This window comes from Lissotriton helveticus, chromosome 4_1, assembly GCF_964261635.1.
Source record: "Lissotriton helveticus chromosome 4_1, aLisHel1.1, whole genome shotgun sequence".
Taxonomy (NCBI): Eukaryota; Metazoa; Chordata; class Amphibia; order Caudata; family Salamandridae; genus Lissotriton; species Lissotriton helveticus.
Genome location: NC_136063.1, coordinates 529618301 through 529642211, shown reverse-complemented (window position 1 = coordinate 529642211; position 23911 = coordinate 529618301). Strand labels below are relative to the sequence as shown.

The 23911-nt window shown below is 43.1% G+C and overlaps 1 protein-coding gene across 1 annotated transcript in view; it reads left to right on the top strand.

The window, feature by feature from the left end:
* Nucleotides 1-23911, top strand: part of LOC144828023 (uncharacterized) — a 1462897-nt gene that overhangs the window by 99347 nt on the left and 1339639 nt on the right. The window contains exons 2-3 of the mRNA XM_078686162.1: nucleotides 22816-22899; nucleotides 23285-23431. Coding sequence (XP_078542288.1) covers nucleotides 22816-22899; nucleotides 23285-23431 — 231 coding nt within the window. The remainder of the gene's footprint in view (nucleotides 1-22815; nucleotides 22900-23284; nucleotides 23432-23911) is intronic.

Sequence of the window (23911 nt, the reverse complement as noted above, 5' to 3'; positions counted from 1 at the left end):
GACAGCTCTACAAATATAAAGGAAAACATCAAAGTATCACTAGGATTGTATATTAATCATCCGGAAGTTATAGCAATGCTTCATGTAACATTATCATGCAAATGACCTAAAACCATGCAAAACCAAAGTATCATGCTCAGAGCGTAACCACCTGTGTACAAATCAATCATATCATGCCCTATGGCGAAAAATGTGCACTATAAAAAGTGCCATTGAGAAAAGTCCGAAAACGCCGAGTTCGTGGGTTATGCTAAAAAGAATGAGATGAAACAGGCAAATTGCCTACACGACAACCGGGTGCTCGAAAATAAAAAAGAAGTGCAATGGAAAACCAGAACTAAAACCAAACGTGTCTTCGCGCTAGATACTCACAAAGATGATTGCATCCGAGTATACAAAGGATTGCTGCCTGAAACAACGTGAAAACGCGTAAACAACCATGACGCGGTGGATGCACCACTATGTAACAATGTTAACACGGGTCCCCCCAGGAAGGAGTTACTTACAATTGCCGAAGTCGAAAGACTCCCTCAATCTGCCCGTAGCTCGTGGCTTCAAACTGAGACGGTAACAGTGAGGTTAGGTGAACGCGTAGATATGTGCAACACCCATTGAAAGAGGACTACATGCAAAGGTAATGGTCGGCGCCATGTTAGGGGAAATGTTGAAACGATAAAACACCACAGTGCCAAAATCATAAAGTCATACAAGAAAATGAAACCGATCTTTAAAAGAGTGATCTTTTCCACCTAAATGAGCAACTGATAAGAATAGAATTTAAAATAACGAATTCAAAAAACAGGGTGAAAAACAAGTTACTGCAACAAGATGCGATGAATACAAATAACTTCACTGATATAAAGCACAAATGTACAATTTACAGATAACATAAAAATTCCGTTCTATCATTTAATCCGTGTGGCTGCATCGTCGCCATGTAACGAATCCAGAAATTCTCCCTTTTCAACAGCGTGTTCTTGTTGTTGTGAGAAGGTTTGACTTGCTCCAATATGAGATACTTTAACTGGGCTACAGTGTGTTTTTGTTCACAAAAATGTGCTGCCTCTGTGGATTTCAAATTACCAGTTCTTATATTACTTTTGTGCTCTAAGAGACGTGCTCTTATCTTTCTTTCGGTATGACCCACATAACATTTCCCACACGGACATTTCAACATGTAGATCACATTGCTAGAGTTGCATGTAGCATTCACTCGTAATTTGATGGGCTGACCCTTCAATTACTACAATTGTAGCAGGGTCTCAGCCCCTTGTAGATCACTGGTTCATTCTGTTCCTTAGGTTTAGACAAAATCTCTTTGGCCGTAACATCAAAGAGATTTTGTCTAAACCTAAGGAACAGAATGAACCAGTGATCTACAAGGGGCTGAGACCCTGCTACAATTGTAGTAATTGTAACAACTGCATACCTGGGAATGTCACCAATCACCCAATGAAGGGTCAGCCCATCAAATTATGAGTGAACAAAAACATACTGTAGCCCATTTTAAGTTGTGGGGTAAAGTTCCCTTGAACCCTGAGAGTCTCTGGGGTCCAACCATCCCACCAGGTACCTACAGTAAGCGCCACAGAGCTGCGTTACAGAGAGGTGTAAAAAAGGGTCATGGCCTTGACCATCACTTTGCAACGCAGCCCTGTGGGCTTACTGAAGGTACCTGGTGTGCTAGTTGACCCCCAGTGACCTCCCAGTATTGAAGGGGAATTAATTCCCAACTTAAAACACGCCACAGGGCGCGTTTGCAGAGTGTTGCTGGAGGGGGCGGGGCCTCCGGCACGATCCTGTGTAAATTTCCTTTTTTTCTATTTTAAGAAGGGGGACTGTGTGGCCCCCCTTCCTTTTCTATTTCATGGGCCCTGGGAACACCATCTCCCAGGGCCTGACCCATATTTTAAATTTTTTTTTTTAAATGGAAGGGGGCCGTGAGGCCCCCCTCACAAGGCCATATTTGGCCCTGGGGACCCCATCCATCGGGCATGGCCAGTGTTTTTAAAAATATATATATATTTGGAGGGGGACTGCGTGGCCCCCCCTCCTCAGGCCACTTATGGCCCCGGGGACCCCATCCCTCGGGGCTGGCATTTGCTTGTTTATAAAAATATATATATATATACTTTATTATGGGGGAGGGGGCCACATGGCCCCCTCCCTGGCCACTTCTGGCCCCGGGGACCCCACAGTCCGGGGCCTGGCCTCTCGTTGGGGACCGTGGGGGAGCCCCAATTCCTCCATGGTCCCTGCTGGCTTCCCGCGTCCTGCGGGAGACAGCATTGCTTTTCCACATGGGGAGATGCTGACATGTAACTCCCCATGTGGAAAAGCAATGTGGTTTGGATTTTGGAAGAGAGAGCAGGTTTCCTGCTCTCTCTTCAAAAATCCAAACCACAGTTTGCTATGAAAGGGTGGGAGCCGCGAGGCTCCCACCCTGCCATAGCAAACAGCAGTGTCCCGGGGGTAGGCACCCTGGGACACTGCAGGAGCTGGCCCTGGGGGGTGGTGGTCCCCAGGGCCATCACTGGCTGCAGGAGGGGGTCTGCATGGCCCCCCCTCCCAAAATTGACAAAGCCCTGGGGGATGGTAATGGTAGTCCGTTGCGGTCTCCGGGGCGTGTGGAAGGGTGAGCCACCCCACACCTGTGTATTAATTTTAAAAAAAAGCTCTGGTGGTGGCGGTCCCCGGGGCAGCGTGGGAGCTGTGTGCCCCCTCTAATTAATTATTAAAAGCCCCGGGATGCCGGTCCCCGGGGCTGGGGGTGTGTGCCGCCTGCAAATATTTATGAAAAGCCCTTGGGGGTGGTGGTCCCCAGGGCAGTGTGAGGGGGATTGGGGCCCCCCACACATTTTTTTTTACTGCCCCCGGGACCTGGCCCACCCAGGGGCTTCAATTAAACAAATCGCGGGAGACTAAGCATCGTTTTTAAAAGATTTTCTCTGCTGGATTTGCGCACCTAGTGTGAATTCGGACGATTTATTTAAAAAAAAAATTTGGGACCCCCTGAGCAGGCCTAGGGGGTCTGGGTGTTTTTACCCTGCCCCCTTTTCTTGTTTTGCACGTTTGTTTTACTGTTTTCTTGTGCTTCGGTTCTACTGAGGCACAAGATGGCTGCCAACGCTTCCTGATTTGGAGTGTTGACAGCCAATTAGCATAAAGCTTGTGGTCGGGAGGGTGCACAGATCCTCCGTGCCTCTAAATATCAAAACTTTAATTTTTTTATTTTCTCAGCAACTACTGAACGGATTTACACTATTTTAAAAAAAAAGTATCTTTCCGAGCTAAGGGCTACCTTTGAGCTAAATTTGGTGTCATTCCGTTCAGCAGTTCAGCTGTAACCGTGTCTAAAGTTTCCCTGGGGAAATGTATTTTTTCATCTCTATTTTTTGCATTTCTCAGGAACCTACTGAATGGATTAACACCATTTAAAAAAAAGGTCTCTTTCTGAACCAAGAGATACCTTTTGCCAAACTTGGTGTAATTCCGTTCAGCAGTTCGGACTGTAGTCATGTCTACAGTTTCCTAATGGAAATAACATGGAGAAAACACGTTTTCAGACCCCCCTTTTTTCTCGGCCCCCGCTTGGCGAATCACCCCAAAACTTCCAGGATAGGAGATGACCGGGGCGGGCCATACGTTTTGAAAATTTCGCGAAGACTCGGCAATCGGCGCCAAAGTTATTGGGAAAACAAACAACAAGTTTCCTATGGAGACTAGGTCCTAACTATAACTACCTACTGGCGACCTCCAGTAGGTAATACATAAATATATATATATATATATATGTATATATATATATATATATATATATATTACCTACTGGCGGTCGCCAGTAGGTAGTTATAGTTAGGACCTAGTTTCCATAGGAAATCCGCAACATTCTATTGGGAATAACTTTGGCGCCGGTGGACGAATCTTCGCGAATCTTTCAAAGAAGATGGCCTGCTCCGCTCTGCTCCTTCCCTGAAAGTTTGGGGGGGATTCGTCAAGCAGGGGCCAAGATAAAAGGGGGGTCCCAAAACGTGTTTTCCCTATGTTAATTTCCATAGGGCGGTTGGACTCACTTTTAGCCCGACCGGCTGAATGGATTTCCACCAAACTTGGCAAAATTGTAGGGTCTGGTAGCCCGATGTGCCTTTGCTATGTCTCAAGATATGTGCTCCAGTGGATTTTGAGTAATTTAGGTTCAAAAAAATATATATATCTATAAGCGCGCCCAGGTACGCGCACCGGGGCGCGTACCAGCGCGCTACACGAGTTCGCGAGCGGAAAGCTGATTGGCTCTCGGGTGTCTGTCAACATTCCAAACAGTCCGGAGCGGCCGCCATCTTGTGTCTCGGTAGGATCGAGAAACATGAGGTGGCAAAAACAAAGGGGGAAATGACCAAAAGGGGGCAGGGTAGACCCCCCCTGACCCCCTAGGTTTGATGTGGGGGCCATAAAAGGGCCCCGCGGGGCAAAAAACAAATTTGATTTTCACGGGGGAGCGCCCGGTACGCGCACCGGGGAGCGTACCATGGAAAAAAAAGAATGACAGAGTTTTTAAAAAATTTAGCATTTCTTTATAAATTGGAGGTAGTTCTAAGAACTGTTTTTTTAATTCTTTTTGTTGTTTTATATTTTGTTTATTGTTTTTTTGAACATTTTTTACTGTTTTTGGCTTTTATGAACAATTTTATATTTTTTTGTAGTTTTTATGGGGACAAACAAAAAACAGGGAATTGTAAACGGCTCAACTGGAGCAAAAAAAATCTGAAAAAAATTAAGGCTTCTTTCGGCAGATGTGGTTCTCTCCTGCACGGTTGATTAGGTTTATACTTTTCTCGCCATACGAAATTGTAGTCCCGCAATAGATACAAACAATTTTAAAATCTCCAAACTGGGTTTGGATATTTGGGACCACCTCCCTTGCCTCTGGACCCGATGGAGTAGGTTGTTTGCTTGTTGAGGTTCTGGAAGAAGACTGGGGATGGTTTCTGGACAGTTCTCTCACCTCTGCCGCAGAATAGTTGTTGGGATGCCTGCGTTGCATGTGGCGAATCATGGTGTAATTACCAAAAGAATACTTTTTGTAGGGTTCCCCCTGGAAAGTTCAGTGCCACAGATCAGACAAGTCACTTTTGCTGCATTGACTTTCTTTTGGCCTCTTGGGAATTTAAAAAACTCCCACACAATGTGCTCTCTTGGTTTATAAAGGGGATTGTCTTCAGGCAGGAAATGCCTTCTCTCCTCCTCCTCTTCCTCCTCCTCCTCTTCTTCTTCACCACCAATGTGGTGTTGTGGTGGTCCTTGTGGTGGTGGTGGTGGGGGGGTGGTGCAGATGCTCCAGCTGCTGCTGCTACTGTAGCCATTTTTCAGTGATGTAAAAAGTGACGTCATCAGCAGTGCATTGCGGGGGCGCGAGTTATAGTTACCTCTGCTAACTATAACGGCCACATTTTTCTGGTTTTGTATGAGTGAAATGTCCGCCTAACTGTACCGTCCCTGAAGCCTGTTTTTTCAGTGAATTTCTAAGGATTTTGATATGGTAATTCCTAACTATAACATCCCTGAAACCTGTTTTCTTCAGTGAATTTCTAAGGAGTTTTTAAATGCTAATTTCTAACTATGCCTACATACATAGGACACATGCAGAAAGAGGAAGGAAGGCTTAGAAAGAAGCAAGAGAATTGTAGAAAGAGGCAAGAGAGATGCAGAAAGAGGAAGAAATGTGCAGACAGAAGCAAGAGAAATGGAGAAAGAAGCAAGAGAAATGCAGAAAGAGGCAACAGAAGTCTAGAAAGGGGTAGAAAGAAGCAAGCGAAGTACAGCAAGATGCCTACTTTGACTGTACCTTACCACATACTCATACAAAGTAGCCTAAACACCAATCCTTCTCCCAAGAGGTCTTAAACTTCACTGTTCTCTTGAAGGTTCACCATTAATCGACTACTCAGAATGTTAGGCCTACCAAATATAAAATAGCAATCCTAACCATATCACTGTTGTAAGTATGACCAAGTTTATGAAGGTTTGCATGTGTGCCTCTGCTTTTACCTAGTGACATGTTACATAAAAATAAACACACAAATACTTGAATACCTGTGTTTCAAACAGCATACTCTGTAAATATGTGTACAAAAAAGTGTATGTATTAAGTTCTGTTCATAATACAGGGCACATGGGTATTCAATAGTATATTTGAGGGGCTCTATAACACCTATATACATAAGAGATGTCTGCCTGTGGAACTGAATGACAGAGCAAACTCAGAACATTTAACCACCTATAGGATAAGCTACCCGCTTTTTAAGCTACCATCTTCAGATACATAACACATGTGAGAATACATATACTAGTAGACATATACCTCAGTCACAAGAGCACACATACCTTTACACTTGACAGCTTGCACTTCCCATTTGAGTACAGAAAGAGGCAAGAGAAGTACAAAAAGAAGAAAGAGAAGTGCAGAAATAAACAAGAGAGGTGCAGAAAGAGGCAAGAGAAATGCAGAAAGAGGAAAGAGGGGTGCAGGAAGAGGCAAGAGTGGTACAGAAAGAGGGAAGATGAGTTAAGAAAGAAGCAAGATAAGTACAGAAAGAAGCAACAGGCTTGCAGAAATAGGCTAGAGGGGTGCCGAAAGAGGCAGAAAAGTGCAGAAAGAAGCAACAGAGGTGCAGAAGGAGGCAAGAGATCTGCAGAAAGAGGCAAGAGTTGCAGAAACAGGCAAAAGAGGTGCAGAAAGAGGGAACCGTGGTGCAGACAGAGGCAAGAGAGATGTAGAAAGAGTTAAGAGGATTGCAGAAATTTGCAAGAGAGGAGCAGAAAGACGCACACAGAGGTGCTGAAAGAGGTTAGAGCAGAGGTACAGAAAGAGGCAGGAGAGGTGCACAAATAGGGGAGAAGGGTGCAGAAAGAAGTAAGAGAAGGCATATTTTGAGTCTGTACATGCTATGACTACCTGAAAACGTATTGCCACATTTTGTATTTAACGTTACTTAATGCTGGGATTTTCAACTTCCCTTGATCATCGTAGCATTTTACCACAGTACAACCTTTCTTTCTGACAAACTTTAACTACTACCTGTGTGTGTTTTTTAGATTGATACCTATTACTGGTTTAACGGCATCGCTGGGACTCACGATTTTATGTGGAGTTAGTCATTATGAACTTTGATCGCACGGCTAGGTCGTGCCTAGTATCTGTGTCTAGATATTATTAAAGGGCAATATGAATATGACATGCTACTCCTTTTATGGTCACACTTCAGGAATACATTTCTGATACACCATATTGACTTGTAGGTTGTACTCTGTGAGAATCCTCCTCTAACACGAGAGCTTCTCAAAATTAAATCAGGTACGTTTGAGGCGCTGAAGGGAACAGCTTTGCTGATATACCCTTATATTTTTCTTCTAGAACGGCTAATTTCGCCGCCCTAGAGACTGCCTGCGTTGAACTTTTCTAACACTACATAATTCTTTTGGTAAGCCAACTACCCGTGAATCCTATTCTTATGTCACTCAGCACGGGCCCTGGTATAGATACAACTCACGGGTGACTCATTGATCCTCTTGGATGCTGTGAGCACTTGTCATGTTTTTAAACCTTCTCACGGCACACGGTTTGTTAATGCTTCTCACTTACTGTATTTATTTTTGGTTTTCGCCCTTTTCTCTATTTTTACAACTACAATTAGATGTCACATGTGCCTTCGCACGATTTCAAGGTGACGTTCTATTCTGTTCCTCTCACAGCACCTTTGACTCCTCTGCACCGGCTTTCATATTCCTTAAATATTCTTTCTCCTTTTCTCCCTTCATCCGTTGTTTCTTGGTGTTATATTTGTGACCTATACATGTGTTTTTTTTGTCAATGTCCTAAAGTTTGCTTACATTGTATGCGATTACAGCCCTGAAGAAGCCCATGTTTGGGTGAAACATGTTGGCTGGTTTCATCATTTGCATACATTGCATAGCTGAAAATAAAAGGCGAATAACAGCACTAGAATATGTCATCTCATTGAATGTTTACACTTTGCTTTGTATTTATATGTTGCCTCTCATCTATCTAGTTTGTTAAAGGATAAAAATGCCCTGCATCCTAAAAAAAGTTGATGGCGGCAGTGCTCACACTGCACTGTTTTGTTTTTTGTTGTTTTTTTACAATGTAACTGTTCTAGTAAAGGTAGTACATAGTCATGTCTCTGCTCTGCAACCAACACTTAGATAAAAGCAGCTCCGCCTGGAAAACATGAGTTGTGTGCTGCATGGCTAAACACTCCTAAGGTCCCAAAGGTGAGACCTATTGGCTATGCCAATGCTTGTTGGACATGGAGTCCCACCCCATGTCCATTTACAACCCCATCAGTGGTGGTGCTCTTTAAACAGCTGGGACTTTCAACACTACCGATGAGCCACAAACATGCTTCTTCATCCTTCTTTAGATGAGGTGCCTTTACGAGCAGGGGAAATAATCTGAGCACTTTTGCATGCTGCAATGCAAAGTCAATATGGAAGCAAATGCACATGTGCAGCTTCTGAGTGCATAGCCGTTCCTGCTTCTCTTTTTGAAAGCGTCAACATTAGAAGACAAACACATAGGGTCAGAAAGAATTCCCCTTGAAGAAGGCTTGGAGCTCCCACTGGTACAGTCCACAGCCACTAGAAGGAAGAATGTGTGTTGAAGCATGACACCATGTGGGTGCATGGGGGCCTTCGTCTTTTAAATGAAAGGGTTAACAAAGACATTATTAACACCAGACATGGAACCTACACATGTGCACACTGAATTCTACTTGCAGTCAAATACATGTTGTGTAAGTGAAAGAAGGTAAAAGTACACACTGAACATTACGCCTTCCAGATGCATCATCCCATTGTGTTTTTGGAGCTGCTAGCATTGACAAGGGACGCATCAATGATATTATCCGCTGTGGCTTCCGCTTTAGTGGAATGACATCGTTTTCTACTCTTACCCTTTCTCCTGGCAAAAAAGGACCTTTCAGGTCCTTCTCTGGAGAGCATAAGCATAATCAAGGCAGCTTGAAAACTTCGCTAGGCAAACGTTTCAGAGTAAATGGTTTAGCTGTCATTATTAGGCACCGGCAGGAACATTCTGAAGTGTGTTGGGTGCGCGGGAAAGGAAGGATTTATTCCCCAGGTTTGTGTTCTCTTCAGAGCTTGGCACTCCTGTGATAAAAAGTATTTATAGATTTTGAAACAGGCATACACTGTTTATTAATGAGGAGGCAGGTAACATGCCTAACTACTAAATGGAATTGGATGCTTTTGCTCTGTGTTTTGTCTTCCATTCAAAGATATTGTTTTACCTGAGAAGCAGACACTATTCCCTTGTGTATCCTGCATGAAAACTTAGGGCCTGATTATGAGTTTGGCGCAGCAGAGCTGGCGCCATACTGCCTCCTTGCAAAACCGCCCAAGGATCGCCAGCCGTATTATGAGTTGGAAATGCACAACTCTGTATTCGGTTGGCCATTCTTTGCTATTCCCATGGTGGTGCCTGGAAAACAAGCACCACAATGGGAAAAGCAAAAATAATCCAGTATGACATGGAAGGGGACATCTATGCAGTGCTGGAACTTTTTGGTAGTACAGACAGTGGAGCACATGTTGTGCCCCCTTGAATGTATCCCCATGGCGGGGGTCATGGAGGCCCTGTAATGCCCCATTTTTCCCTTCACCGCTAGCCTTTTCATGGTAGGGCTCTGCCATGAAAAGGCTGGTGTCCAGGAACACGTAATATGCGGAGGGAACTGCGCCAGTCCCCCCTCAGCATATTGCTTTGTGGCGCTCCTGCAAGACTGCCAGGGAATGACTGTTCGCTGGCACAGCAGACAGTCAAGTGCCACATTGACTTTAGAAGTCGTAATGCGGTGGATGGTGGACTGCCACTGGTGCGCCAACATGACTCTGGTGGTCGCAAGACCGCAAGACTCATTATCAGGTCCTTAGATTGTGACCCTTCAGTCCTTCTCATGTTGCTGGGCAGTGGGAAAGAAGATTAATCCTCTTTTATGCTGTCTTTATGAAGCATTGCTCTTTTATTAAACACAACCCTGTTCTGGCATTCAGGAGAATTCATACATGTTATGTTTGTTATTATACCCAATTCGATCTCTGATGAGGAGCTTTTCACACTACAAATTACAGTTGTTAAAAAATGTTAGTGAGTCACCTATGTCCACCTTTATGAGACCATAGGCTTTGTGATGTAAATATTTGGAAGTCCCTGTGTGGGCTCATAGGCCGTTTAATGAAATGACTTTTAGGGACTTCGAATTGCTGAAATGTAAAATTAGCTTTTAATTATGGTTGCCCAAGGAAGGAGAATATCTGGGCTACAGTGCCTTTATTCACATGAAACTTAAATGCCTTTTTATTGGGGCAGTGCAGTTCTTAAAACCCACACTTAATTTCACTGTAATCGTATCCGTCTAATTCGTCGAAATGCACTTCTCTAACGCAGGGAGAGAACACATAAACACTTAGTTTATGTGAAGTTCTCAGGTCCTGGGAGTCCGTTTTATCAACAGACGGTGGCTATTCCTCAGAATAGTTGGATTTTATGCTATCAATTGGTTATCGCATTCTGAAGTGCTACACAAGTAAAGGAATTCATTTTTCAGAGGTTATCAGTGCAAGCAGTAAAAGCCAAAGCATTGACAGTGGCTTTCTAGCATCATGTTTCACTTGAGGTAATGTGCATCCCAACCATGTTAATACCTCATGTGCCTTCTCTGAACAATATGCATTGGAAATCCCAAGCCACGCCCGAGAGAACCAGGCTGCCCTTTTGATGTGAATAATCACAATCTAGAATCGTACTTCAGTCGTTGCCTTTGAGTCCAACCTACTGTGGACCATCCTTGATGACCTTTCTTTTATTAATGCTGGCTGTCCCATTTATTGCCTTGTCCTGAGGAAGACCCGCCATGCCTATTAATCAATCACGCACCACATTGGGTAGAAATGTCGACATGTTCATGATAATCCTGACCCTACTCTCTCTGCCCCACGTGAACTAGAAATTTAAAACCCATGCGATGTGGAGCTTTATGACCCAAGGGAGGGATGTCCTTTGAATGACGAGTTTCAGCGATTCGTACAGCACTGTATATATTTTGTTCACATTCAGCACTTTTTTTACTATATGGCCTGCGCCATTGGAACAAATTGTATGTTCATGTACTTTGTCAGCCCTCTTATGTCATCTCGACACCATAAAATGTAAAAGAATATATGGATTTATCCTTAAATATAGACTTTGATTGATTTAATTTTGGTGTATTTTTGCTTTAGATTCAAGGTGTTTGCCTTTCTTCGATTTTCATTGAATATTATTGAAAAGTTGGGAGCATTGTCGTTCATTGTTGTTTGTTTCTATTGGTTAATGTTCAGAAAACTGAAATCAATTCTGTACCTGACAGAACCAACTTTTTTCCACATACCTAAGGACTGCATGCATGATTTTATGGATGGAATTTACTAGCCAACATTACACTATGAATGGTGGCCACACTGCCAAATATTGGTGCGTGATGCCTGCAGCAGGCTGGGTTGAACAATCTGTATGAACAATATATTTATACTGTTGAAGAGGCAAAATATTACTGGGCATGGGGTAAACATGCTCATATTGGAGACATTCCTGTGTTTGTAGAGATGGGCAGAAGACAAAGTCCACCTCTGTAGCTGTTAAAGACACTGCCTATTGTATCCAATGTGGATGTACAACTTTTGGATTGTGTATCCTTGCTTTTGTGACAGCCTCTAAGGATGGAATGGGAGTAACAACAATAATACTTTTCACTTGGGCAAGTGGCCATTCTTTAATGCCAGCCATCTGAACCGCAGTCCGTATTTTTTCAGTGGATGCAAAGCGCATTTCCACATTCCAATATAAATGTGATTTTTATGTTATTGGCACTGTTTCATCCTCATTAAAGGTGACATATATAAAGCCAATAGGACCAGCAACTATATGGTTGACCAGGTTTTTGGTGTTGACACATGTATGTAAGTGTCTTGTAGCAAGCAAATCAGATTGTAGTGATCTGAGTATGTCTGTATGATCTGATGTCCAATGTAAACGGAAAATTCCTGATGTATTAATTCATATTATGGTTTAATGCATTTAATCTGGAATGTATGAGTTTGGGTCAATATCATGTAGAATTTACATAATGCATGAAGCAAACAGTCTAGAACTATTCTTATACCCCAAGGGGAGTCGGCAAAGTGACATTGAGAGCCCAGTGCAGAGAAGGCAGTACAGTCTCTGCTTTCAGGTGCTCTATTTTGACAGAAAAAAACATTGGAAACATCCCAAGTTGTTTTGTATTTTTACTGGCTATGGGCCAGATGTAGGAAACTTCCAGTTTTCATTTCCTAAATAGCGAATCCTTAAAAATCACTATTTAAGAACTGCAAAATAGAATGTACAAAAATAGAAATTTCCTAATAGCAATTCCTACAAAATAGGAAATCCCTATTTAAAAAATGCTAAACCATTTGTTCCCATGGGCCTGAAGGTACAACTAGTTTTGCATTTCAAATTTGTGATTTCCTACTAGGAAATTGCAAGTTAGGAAATACAAAACCAAGGGTGCTTATGGCCCTAAGTCCCCCCTTGATGCACCCCCAAAAAATGTGTTGCACATGTAAAGAGCACAACCTGCGCTAGGGGCAAGTGCGTGCTTCATGGCTATGCATTTTGTGAGAGTTTTTTAAAATTGCACCTCATTACCATCAACTTGGAGTTAATGGTAATAGCATTTCCTAAATGTCCATTTCGCATTTTGGAAATGCTTTGTACATGTGCTTAGGAAATCGAAAATTAGAAATCCCTATTTGGTATTGCCTATATAGGGAATCACAAAATGTGATTTCTACTGGGTAGAAATTGCATTTTGCGACCGCCTTTATGCCTTTGTACATATTGAAAAGCAGTATTGCATATCTTAATCAACTGAAATTACGATTCGGTCTGTTAAGAAATGCAATTTTGTTTCATACATCTGGCCCTATATTATCAATAAGTGCTGTACTGTGTGTATTTTGCAATGCAAACGTGTGGGTATGACTGCTTAAATGTCTGTTGTCTTGCAATGCAAACGTGTGCGTACAACTCTTTAAATGTCTGTAGTCTAAGACTATATGGTATAAGTAGTCTTGTTTCACCATGGGAAAAAGAGGGTTATTCATTTGGGAGATACAGGGCTCAATGACTCCCTGCTATTTTAATTCGGAGAGTATTTCTCTAAGAGGTGCTTTAGCACCCCATTTAATAGGGTAATGTGTTTGCAGCTGTAGGCTAGACCTTATGGGTATTATATGATAATAAAAGTCTTTATCTCAGCCGACATGATTGCAGTACTAAGCCAGGGCTTGTGCAAGATCTCATTCAGATGTGTAGGCTAGTTTGACTTCATCAGAGACAGCCCCAAAGAAAGAGGGTAATATTACATCCTCACGTTCAAACTCAGGGGGCCAATCAACCGCCGCTTAGAGAATGTCATAGGATAATGTTCAATTTTCCATGAATATGACTTGAATGGTGCGCTGTATGTCACCCTCAATTTGTATATCCAAATCATATAATCTATCTGGAGGGCCTATGTGCTGATCTGGGGTTTCAATTGTAATGTATTTCAATCAATTAATCAGGCTTTATAAAGCATGGTAAATCACTTGTGAAGGTCTCAAGGAGCTGGAGTTGCTCACTGATTCGGCTACTCTGTTAATTCGAACAGCCAGACCTTGAGTCCCTTCCTGAATTTCTGTAACAATGAGTTAGTCCTGAGATGCAGGGGAAGGTTGTTCCATGCTTTGACTGCCAGGTGTGAGAATGAGCATCCTCCTATGTTGCCTCAGCGGATCTGGGGGGTTTCTGTGAGGAATCGGAAGGTGAATCATAGGTGTCTGTTCGGTTGGTGGAAGGTCATGTGTTTGCTAATGTATGCTGGTCCTTCGTTGTGCAGGACTTTGTATGTGTGGGTCAGCATCTTGAACTGGCATCTCTTCTGAATCTGGAGCCAGTGTAGCTTCTTGAGGTGCAGAGTGGTATGGGTTTGTCTAGGGAGGTCAAAGATGAGTCTTGCTGCTGAGTTTTGTATTGTCTGTAGTCTTTTCAGGAGGCGTGTGGTGATTCCTTTGAGTGTTCCCATAGTCCAGCCTGCTGCTAATGAGGGTCTGTGTGACGGTCCTTCTGGTGTTGACTGGGAGCCACCTGAAAATCCTACGGAGCATGTGTAGGGTGTGGGAGCAGGCGGATGAGACTGCATGTACATGTTTCTTCATAGATAGCTTGCTGCCAAAGATGATGCTGAGGTTTTGGGTGTGTTCTGTCGGGTGGGGGATGGGTTGAATTCAGGAGTACACCATGAGTAGATCCATGGTGAAGTGTTGTTCCCAAAGATGAGGACTTCCATCTTGTCTGAATTAAGTTTGAAGCAGTTGTCCTTCATCCAGTCGGTGACATTGTGGAAGATGGCTCTGGTGGTGGAGGGGTCTTCTCACAGAGAGAGAATGAGCTTGGTGTCGTCAGCATAGGAGATGATTCGGAGTCCTTGCGTGTTGACAATGGAGGGCCATGTACATGCTGATAGAGGTTGCACTGAGGGACGATCTTTGCGGGACGCTAGCAGATGATTTTGGGTTTCGAGGTGAATGGTGGGAGATGGATTCTCTGTGTTCTTCTGGTGAGGTATGAGGCAATTCATTTGAGGGCATCTCCATCAATCCCAATATGGTGGAGTTTTGTTGATCAAGATGTGATGAGAGACAGTGTCAATGGTGACTGACAGATCCAGGTGGATGCTGGCTGCCATTTCAGTGCAATCCAGGAGGGCTGTCTCAGTTCTGTGGTTGCCTAGGAATCCGGATGGAGAGGGTTCCAGGAGGTTGTGTTCTAGGTGTTCAGTGCGTTGTTGGTTGAATGCCTTCTTGAGAACCTTCATTGGAAAGGGGAGCAGAGAGATGGGCCAGTAGTTCTTCGGTTCTGCTAGGCTGGCAGATGATTTCTTCAGAAGGGGCCTAACGTCAGCATGTTTTGAGTCCTCAAGGGAGGAGGACGAGGTGATGGAGGTGTTCAAGACTTTCTTGAGGACATTGCCAATCATCTTGCTTCCGGGGTTAAAGATTTGGTGGGGACTGGGTTAGTGGGTGCACCGAGTGCATGGAGTTCATGATGGAGATCATGGGTTGAGTTGTGGGAGGGTCCCAAGGTGTTTGGAGTTTGTGTTCGTGGGTGTCAGTCGGCTGATGCTGTCAGCGGTGGAAGGTTGGTGTTTGAAGTTTTCCTAGATGACTGAGATCTTGTCGTAGAAGAAGTCTGCCAGGGTGTCACACAGTTCTTGGGAGGGGGTGATGTAATTCTCGGCAGCTGCGGGCTGGAGAACTCCTTTATGATGGCAAAGAGCTCCTTGCTGTGGTTTGTGCTGGTTTGTATGCAGTCTGCTAGGGCTTTCTTCTTTGTTTCTTTCAGGTGGTAGTGGTACTGGTTGAGTGCTGTCATGAAGGTGATATGGTTGCCTGTCTCTTTGCTGGTGCACCACTTTCTTACTAGTTACAGGCAGTTGCGTTTGGTGGATTTCAGCTCTGTGGTGAACCAACTGGCTCTTCTGGCAGGTCCTTTGGATTTGGCATGCTTCTGGGGGGTGATGGTGTTGGCGCATGCCGAGATCCACTGGGAGAATTTCTTTTCAGACTGATCTGGGTTGGTTCTTAGGAGGTGAGAGCTTTGTTCTACTGGTCTTCTGATATCGTTTTCCAGTTTATGCATGTGGAGTTGGGGGGCCTGTTACCAGTGTCGGTAGGTCCTGAGATGTTGAAGTTGATGATGTAGTGTTCTGCCCAGGGAGAGCTGTGGTTGTACTTGACTCCTTTGCTGGACGTGAAGGTTCGGGTTGAGCATATGTCCAGCGATGTGGGTAGGGTTGGTGACAAGTTGCTTGAGACCGATGTTGTCATGCTTTCCAGGAGGTCAGTTGTGTTGGTGTAACTGAGGTTATCGAGGTGGAAGTTTAGATCTTCTAGGTAGAGGTGGGCGGAGCTCCCAGAGTTGTACTTCACGGAATTCATCGGAGTCACATAAAAACTCTGTGTGATTCTGCAGAGTTCTGTCCGCCCACCACGATTTCGATAGTGTACTATAAAATGCCCAGTTTTCACAACCTTTCTTAGTTTAAAAAAATTCTTAGAGGGGGCAACCTCCCAAACAAACCATTGCAGTAACTCGCCTTGCTCAATGTGCTCACTCAATTCATGCAGTTTCACTTACTCTGCATAAGATTTCGTTGTCAGTAACAGCGAAGCGCGACCAAGCTGCAGGGTGCATTTCCCTCGGGGAACAGCGTTTACAATGCAACTTTTACAACGAAGTACCTTTACGACGCAACCATTACAACGCAACTTTTACAACGACTTGCGCTGGGGGGCGCTCTAGGATAGGGAATAGTTTTAATTGACTATCCAACACCTTCCCTACTATCCACGGGGACTGGAGTTGGAATAGTAAATTGAACTATTCACTATCCAGTCCCCCCAACGCACGTCGTTGTAACGACTTGCGTTGTAAAACTTGCGTCGTAAAGGCATGCGTTTTAAAAGCATGCGTTGTAACAACGTACATCCATTTCCCTCTCATGGCTGCCAGTGCTGAAAGGATACAGCATGGCCACAGTTAGACAGCACAACAAGCAGCACTGTCTGTTTTCCCGCTGCAGGACAGGCACAGCCTCAACCTGGGAAGAAGAGGCCAGTCAGGCAGAGAGGCAAGGAAGCCAAAAAATTCATCCGAGGCCAAGCCAGGGGTTCAGCTTTGCTGTGAGTGCCAAGCCCACAGATGACTTACCTAGGAAAACATTGGTTGCTTCATTGATCTTCATTCTCCACTAATTGGGTGGGATTCCCAGAATTCTACAGAGAGGGGCTGTGAAGAGGAAGAGAGCAGTGACGTAAGCCCCTCTTCCTGTCTTAATGGATCTGTTCAGCCTTGTGACCGAAGAGCTGTGTGTGAGCAGTGGCTACCTTCCCCGCCCCCACCTCCTCTCTGGGAGTTAGATTCCACCTCCCACATCAGTAATTACCCACAGGTTACTTATACCCACTGTCTGCTTGATCAATGTGTGACCCCCAACAATTAGTGTCTTTCAGAGAATAGCAGTGTAAGGATCTCATGAATACTCCTGAATTTGGAACACAAATACTCACAAACAGCATCCATTCTTGTAAACAAGAACTGCACTGAGCTAGTGATTTATTGTCAAGGGGAAGGGAAGGGGGCAAAAAGGAGAGAAACCCTCATATTTCATGGGCCGGCAAAGGGGTTTGGCTAAAGGGAAAAAATATGTTCCCTGACCTAGAAATGCCAAATTACAGACTGAATCCTGAATATGTGGACAATCACACTGATGTAGGTGCAGCACAGGGGACTTCACCGCTAAATCTAGGAAATTTGTGCTTACCCTACTGTAAATCTTGGGAAGTCGGTAAACGCCGTGGGTTCAACCTGCCCTGAGCTTTCCTAATAGTTCAAAAGTGTTGTCAAAACATACGTTCCAGGTTGGAAGGGCAGCTGTGTTGCCTTTGTCCTAATAGCCCGCTGATAAGTTTGTCCAGGAAATGAAAATAGGTTTGAGTGGCTAAACTGAAAAAACACACATCAACCTCTCATAACTTCTCCTCAGTCAAAAAGGAGGTAATGTGCTGTGATAGAAATATAATATTTATTTAATTGATTTTTATTTATATGCACATTTTAGGAAGCTTTAGGAATGAGGCACCAGAAAAGTAGCACACTGAATAGGACAGTCTTGAGATGAACTTGCTGTACACTTAACTATATGCTTAATATTATGCAGGCTTTCACTAGGTGTTATCTACCTTTATGGTAACATTTGACCCTTTTATGATTGGGCACACGCTAGTCATGCCCCGCATAAACAGCCATATGGAAATTAGGGGTGGCCAGTGAGGCTAAAATCCGCCATGTGGCGGTATCAGAGTTTTTGCCTAACTTCTCGCTCACCAGCGGAGTGTGAAATGGCAAAATTATGCACACTCCATCCATGGAGCAGAGGAGCAGAGTTAACTGCCCACCCCTGCTTCTAGTAATATGTAGTGCTCGGAGTCAATGGTGATCGGGTGAGGAGGTCAGGAATGGCATTGCGGAAGCTGGGGCTTGGTCCTAGTGGTCTGTTGGCAAGGGTGCATCTGATGGTGTTTTTTCTGTCTGTGTGAAGTTAGAAGTTGAGATGCTCCATTATCGGCTTTGGGGCCATCTGAGAGGTCATGCAGCAGATAGAGTCATTGTAAATTATGACAATTCGACCTCGGTGTTTGATAGTTCATTCCCGGTGTGTTATCTTGTAGCCTTTTGGGGTGGTGATGGCGATGTCTGGTGCAGATGCGGGGTTCAGCCAGGTTTGTGTGATGAAGATGACATCCAGAGTGAGGGATGAGATTGTGTCCCATCTATCGTTTATCAGCTGCTTTCACAGCTATAAACTCTTGGAGATTCTGCCTCACTATAGTGATCTGAATCGCACTGTCGAGCAAAGTCACTGCCCACTTCCTGTTCAAGAGAAGAGTTTTCATTCATTCATTCATTCAATAATCTTTATTTTGTTGCAATTGCATCATAAAAGATATACAATTAAAAATTATTAAAATACAATTTTATAATATTCAAAAACACAGGTGGGATATGGAGTGTCTACTCAGAGTTACATTACATTATCAGTTCAGTTCATCCCGGTATACATCATCATATTTGAGTCATGGTATTATGGCCAATAAAATCATCACACATTTTAAATAAATATAGAATTAAAAGTGATCAACATATTTACAAGCTAAAAGGACAATTACATTTGTAACCACCATGGCATAAAAATTAAAAATTACAATAAAATGATAAAAAAAAATAATACATGGCTGGTGTACCCAACCATGAAGTTGGCTACTCGGTCATCCTTTGATTATGGCATATATAACGTTCATGATAGTATTAATTTTAAGGGGGGCTTCATGAAGTTGTATGGTTAAAAATGAAGACCCATTTTTAATCTAATGAAATTAGCAGCAAGAAGAAATCTGCTGATGCCAAACACAACTACTTGACTGGTATCTGTTTTTAAAATTCTACCAGCCTCCTTATAGGAATTCAAACCAATAATGCGACATAGCGGCACTATCCACTTTTTCCTTGACTTCGCATAATTGGGGCAGAAAAATAATATGTGTAGGACATCTTCCCTTGCATTATTAGAGCATAGAGTGCAGAGATCACTGTTTGTTTTCACCCAACTCTTCTCAAGAACTTTAGTTCTCAATGTTCCATACCTGTATTTAATGTACAAGGTTTTGGCTAGTGACGGCTGTACCTCATCCAAAAAAGTCTCAAAGTGTGCCACATCTTTAACCATTAAAAAAATTTCAGTTAAGGGGCCATGGATTTTTATGTATACAGACTCATAGCTTGTATAGGACCAGAAAGACATTTTAACAATTTTTCTTGAACCCACATTCATCAATTCTGGCTCGCTCCAAAAATGGGCTAGTCCTAATTTAACTAGCCAGAATCTTACATGCTTCAAACAGTAGATTTTGCTTCCACTATCTAGATCCATCACTTCTTTCAATCCGTTTTTATATTCGTTCAGTTCGGGGGTTGTCCATAATCTGACCCACTGCAATAATGGTCTCAACATTGCATGTTGGTCAGTACGTTTAATATTCAGATCCAAAAATAGTGGTGTCAGCGGGGTGTTAATGGGCACTTTTAATAATCCCCTAAAAAACTTGTTCTCAAGGGTTTCAAAGGTTTTCCTACATACTGGTCCCCATAATTCTGCTCCATACAGTACAGCTGATTGAACCTTATACCTGAAGATCTCTAAAGCTGGGGTAACTGCCTTATTCAGACATTTATTATGTCTTTTTAAAATTGGAAGGCAGTTTTGTTTGAACACTATCTTCGCTTTTTCTAACTGCGGTCTCCATGCTAGTAGAGAATCAATTAATACACCTAAATATGTAAAATTCTGCTCATGATCTAATTTGTGACCATTTAGCATTAGGTTTTTTTTTTTAATTTTGTGCGTGCTCAGTGCCATATATTTTGTTTTTTTTATGTTTATTTCTAACCCTTTAAGATTACAATATGACTGGAACCTTTCTAATAAATTCTGGAGACCCCGCGGTGTTTGTGAGATAAGGATGGTATCGTCCGCAAAAAGGAGGGACGGAACCCGTTCACCGCCCAATCTAGGTGAATCATTGTCACACTTCTCCATATAGGACGGGATGTCATTAACAAAAAGGGAGAAGAGTGTAGGGGCCAGCACGCATCCCTGGCGTACTCCCCTTTTTATAGGGATAGATTGTGAAATGTCCCCGTTTGGGCCCCACCTAACCTTAGCGTAATTCTCTTTGTGCAGACCCATCACCAAATTTAACAAATCGCCTGGGAGTCCCTGGCATTTCAAGGATTCCCATAGTAGATCTCGAGGGATAAGGTCAAACGCTGCTCGTAAGTCAACAAATGCCACATACAAGAAGAGTTTTCAGTTTTAGTGACATATTTTGTGGTTAAAGCCGCAACTTTATTTTTCTGAAATTGAGGTTTAAACTGAGGAAGTTGCTCTTCCTTCTTATTCTTCATGTCAGATGAGCATTATGAGTCCTGAAAGTAAAGAGGATGAGTAGCATAATACGGATAAATATCAGGTGACTTCAGTTGTGTGCGATCGCGCAAATTATAACGTCTTTCAGAGGGCTCCTGTTACAGAGAACCACCCGAGACTTAAGCTTTTCTTTAGGTTTGGGTTTGCCCCATCGTTTTTTAAGAAACTCCGGGTTCTGCTTGGCAGTGTCCTTGTTGGAACCTGGTTTGCCAAGATGTGGTTTATTTGGTCTGGCCCCCAAATTATCATGGTCTATAGAGGTGTACACTTCTGCAATAATTATAGGTAACTCAAGTTCCTGGTCAACTTGTGTAACAAGCATGAGCCGTTGCAGTATAGCCACAGATGCTGCCTCACCTTAAATGTTGGCTAGAATGATTAAGAAGACAATGGGAAAGTTCTCCTCTCTGCTGTCAAGGGGACGAAACACAGTTGATATGATAATACCATTGTGCTGGAGATGCAGCTGTGGGACTGTGTTTTATCTAAGCATTAGGAGCTGTTGCTGAATGAGTAAAGAAAACAGTACATTATGCTGGTATGTATGCCAAATATTCTTTTACAAAATGTATAGATGAAATTCCAAGAAGAGTCCCTGAATAACAAACAACATGTACAGCATATTATCAAACTATTATCGCAAAAACAAATGTGTTATATGTGACTATGCAGAGCGGGCGGAGGCAGCCTAAAACATCTCAAATACAAAACTAAGGGAGAACCAAAGTGGTCACAAACGGAAAATCACTTCAATTGTGTATGCTCATAAAGTTAACAACTTAAAATTCAGGGCCAGTAGAGGCCTGTTTTTCTGTCTGTATCCCTCTCTCTCTCAAGCAGCAAAGACAGAAATCCCATTAGTTGTTTGTAAACAGAGTACCACCAGTCTCGATCTATTAACACTATTGGGCTGCCAAAAAGCTGTTTTATTACTAGCAGTTGGAGGAATCAAGAGTCCTGGTGCCCACCAGCACAAAGTGACCTCGGCAAAGCTCATTTCCTTTGGCCACTCCACTGAGCTGTTCTGCTATATTTTCTGTCAACTTAACAGTTTTGGTATGGAGCTGAAAGAAAAACATCTCAAGTATGAGATAGCGGATGATTGTGTTGGTAGCGTGCTCCGAACTTGGTAAGTGTGGCGCATAGGCTTGTGCCTCCAAGTGCCCTTCTCTTCCTGTGCAAAAAATGCTCCTGTCATCTCCCTGTCATATTGGCGTACCCTCAATCTCAAGTAAGAACCACTTGGGGCGTGGAGTACAAGAGTCACCATGGTGATGATGTCACCCTGGTGGGAGGAGAAAAGGTTCATCCAGGTCGGTTCAAGGGTAAGACTGGTCTCTGGCGTCGGTAACGTGTCCTTTTTGACTAGCGCCTTTCCTCAGAAGGGCAGCCACACCTCAAAAAACGGCAATTCGGGCTTATACGTTGAGTTTTCCTTCTTTCCCTTCATGTCTTTTTTAATTAAAGCACTTTTAGAAATAGGTATAAAACCACGATTGATGCTTATACTGGAAGTATAAAACAGTGGTTACATGGTATGCAGCGGACAGGCGATGGGAGAATCGTGTGCATACTTTACAAAGGAGAGAATGTTACCTGGTCCACTTTGAACCTTCAGGGAAAAAGAAAGTGACGGAGAGCAAGTACTTTCTCATTCCCTAGCCGGCACTTCTGTAATGCTGTACAAATTAGAAGAATCTGTTAATAGCATAGCATGGTAATTGATTAGCCTACCTATGTATACAGCTCACTTTAATTGCTTAAAAATACTATTTGTCAGCTGCGTGTTCTATTGACACCGCTATCGATTTATCCGATTTTGTCTTTGTCTTGTGTCTCATACATAAAACTCACATATTCAGTTCAAATGGGAAATGGCTGCATTGATTTTCTTAACTTCAGCCCAAATGCTAAAGATTTTTGGATAAGCTTTCTCATTACTTAAGCCAAAATCAATAAGAAAGAGCATCCTTTAATGAAAGAGCAGTTTGAGCAACGCACTTCAGAGATGGGGTCCTGCCTCATCCCTTGCTTCTCACATCGATCTCGGCGGGTCCTTAAGTGAGGTCCAATTGGTTGACATTGTGGTTTGTCTTTGTGTGTAAACCTGCAGCTTCAGAGCAAGAAAGATGAGCTCCAGAGGCGGCAGAAGGAAGCACTTCCTCGGCCACAGAAACAAGATGGACTTCTTGCTGAGGTAAAGGCAATCGCTCAAGTTATGTTAAAAACTATTATTAAAATCCTATACGTGTAAGCGTAGGTCTCCGCTGCATGCATTTGTTTGTACTCCAATTTTGCCTAATGGTACATTAGTTATATGCAACTCGTTTGTGTGAGTGTGTGTGTGTGTGTGTTTGTGTGTGTGTATATATATATATATATATATATATATGTATATATATGTATATATACACACAGATTTCTCTCTTTCTCTCTCTATCTATATATATATATATATATATATATATATACATATATATATTGTATCTGTTCCTTTGCTCGCTAATGTAAAAATACATAGGGATTACTAGACTTCAGTTGCATCCTCTGTGATCATTTGTTGGCTGAATGTTGTTTTCCAGCTCCAGTCCCAGGAGCACATCATTTACCAGCTCCGGACTGAAGAGTGTCGCCTAAAGTCCGAGCTGAGGCTGTGCGAATCTAAAGTCGAGAGGCTACAGAAGGACCTGGAGCTATCCCAGAAGTTGCAGGAGCAGGCCACTCATCAGGTACTGTCCCAAGACGTCATTATCTGCCCTGTACCGCACACATTTAGATGCTCGTGCCTTCACTTAATTAACTCAGCACGACCTATTGACCTGGAGCCAGCAGAAGACGGAGACTAGAGTCCATACTGTCTGCAATTGATTGGTTTTCAATTAGTTCTGCTTTTGGCTGCGGCTGCCAACATAAGATAGAAGTTATATTCGTGACGCAAAATGTCTTCACATAATTGTTGACCTGTTTACTTTTGTCAGGACAGTGAACGTGCTATACTTCAAAATTAACGGAGGCTCTCCCCGCGCTTCCTCCCTCATAATTTGACTCAAAAGGTACTTTTTCAAGGTAGTGCATTTCAGAACTTATTTAGGCACCTGTATTTCTTACCTGACTGGCTTTACCAGGAAGCTTATTTTTCAGTGATGAAACGATTCCTAAATCAGCAGTTTTCAGGACAGTTCTTAATTCTACTTAAGTCCTTGGCCATA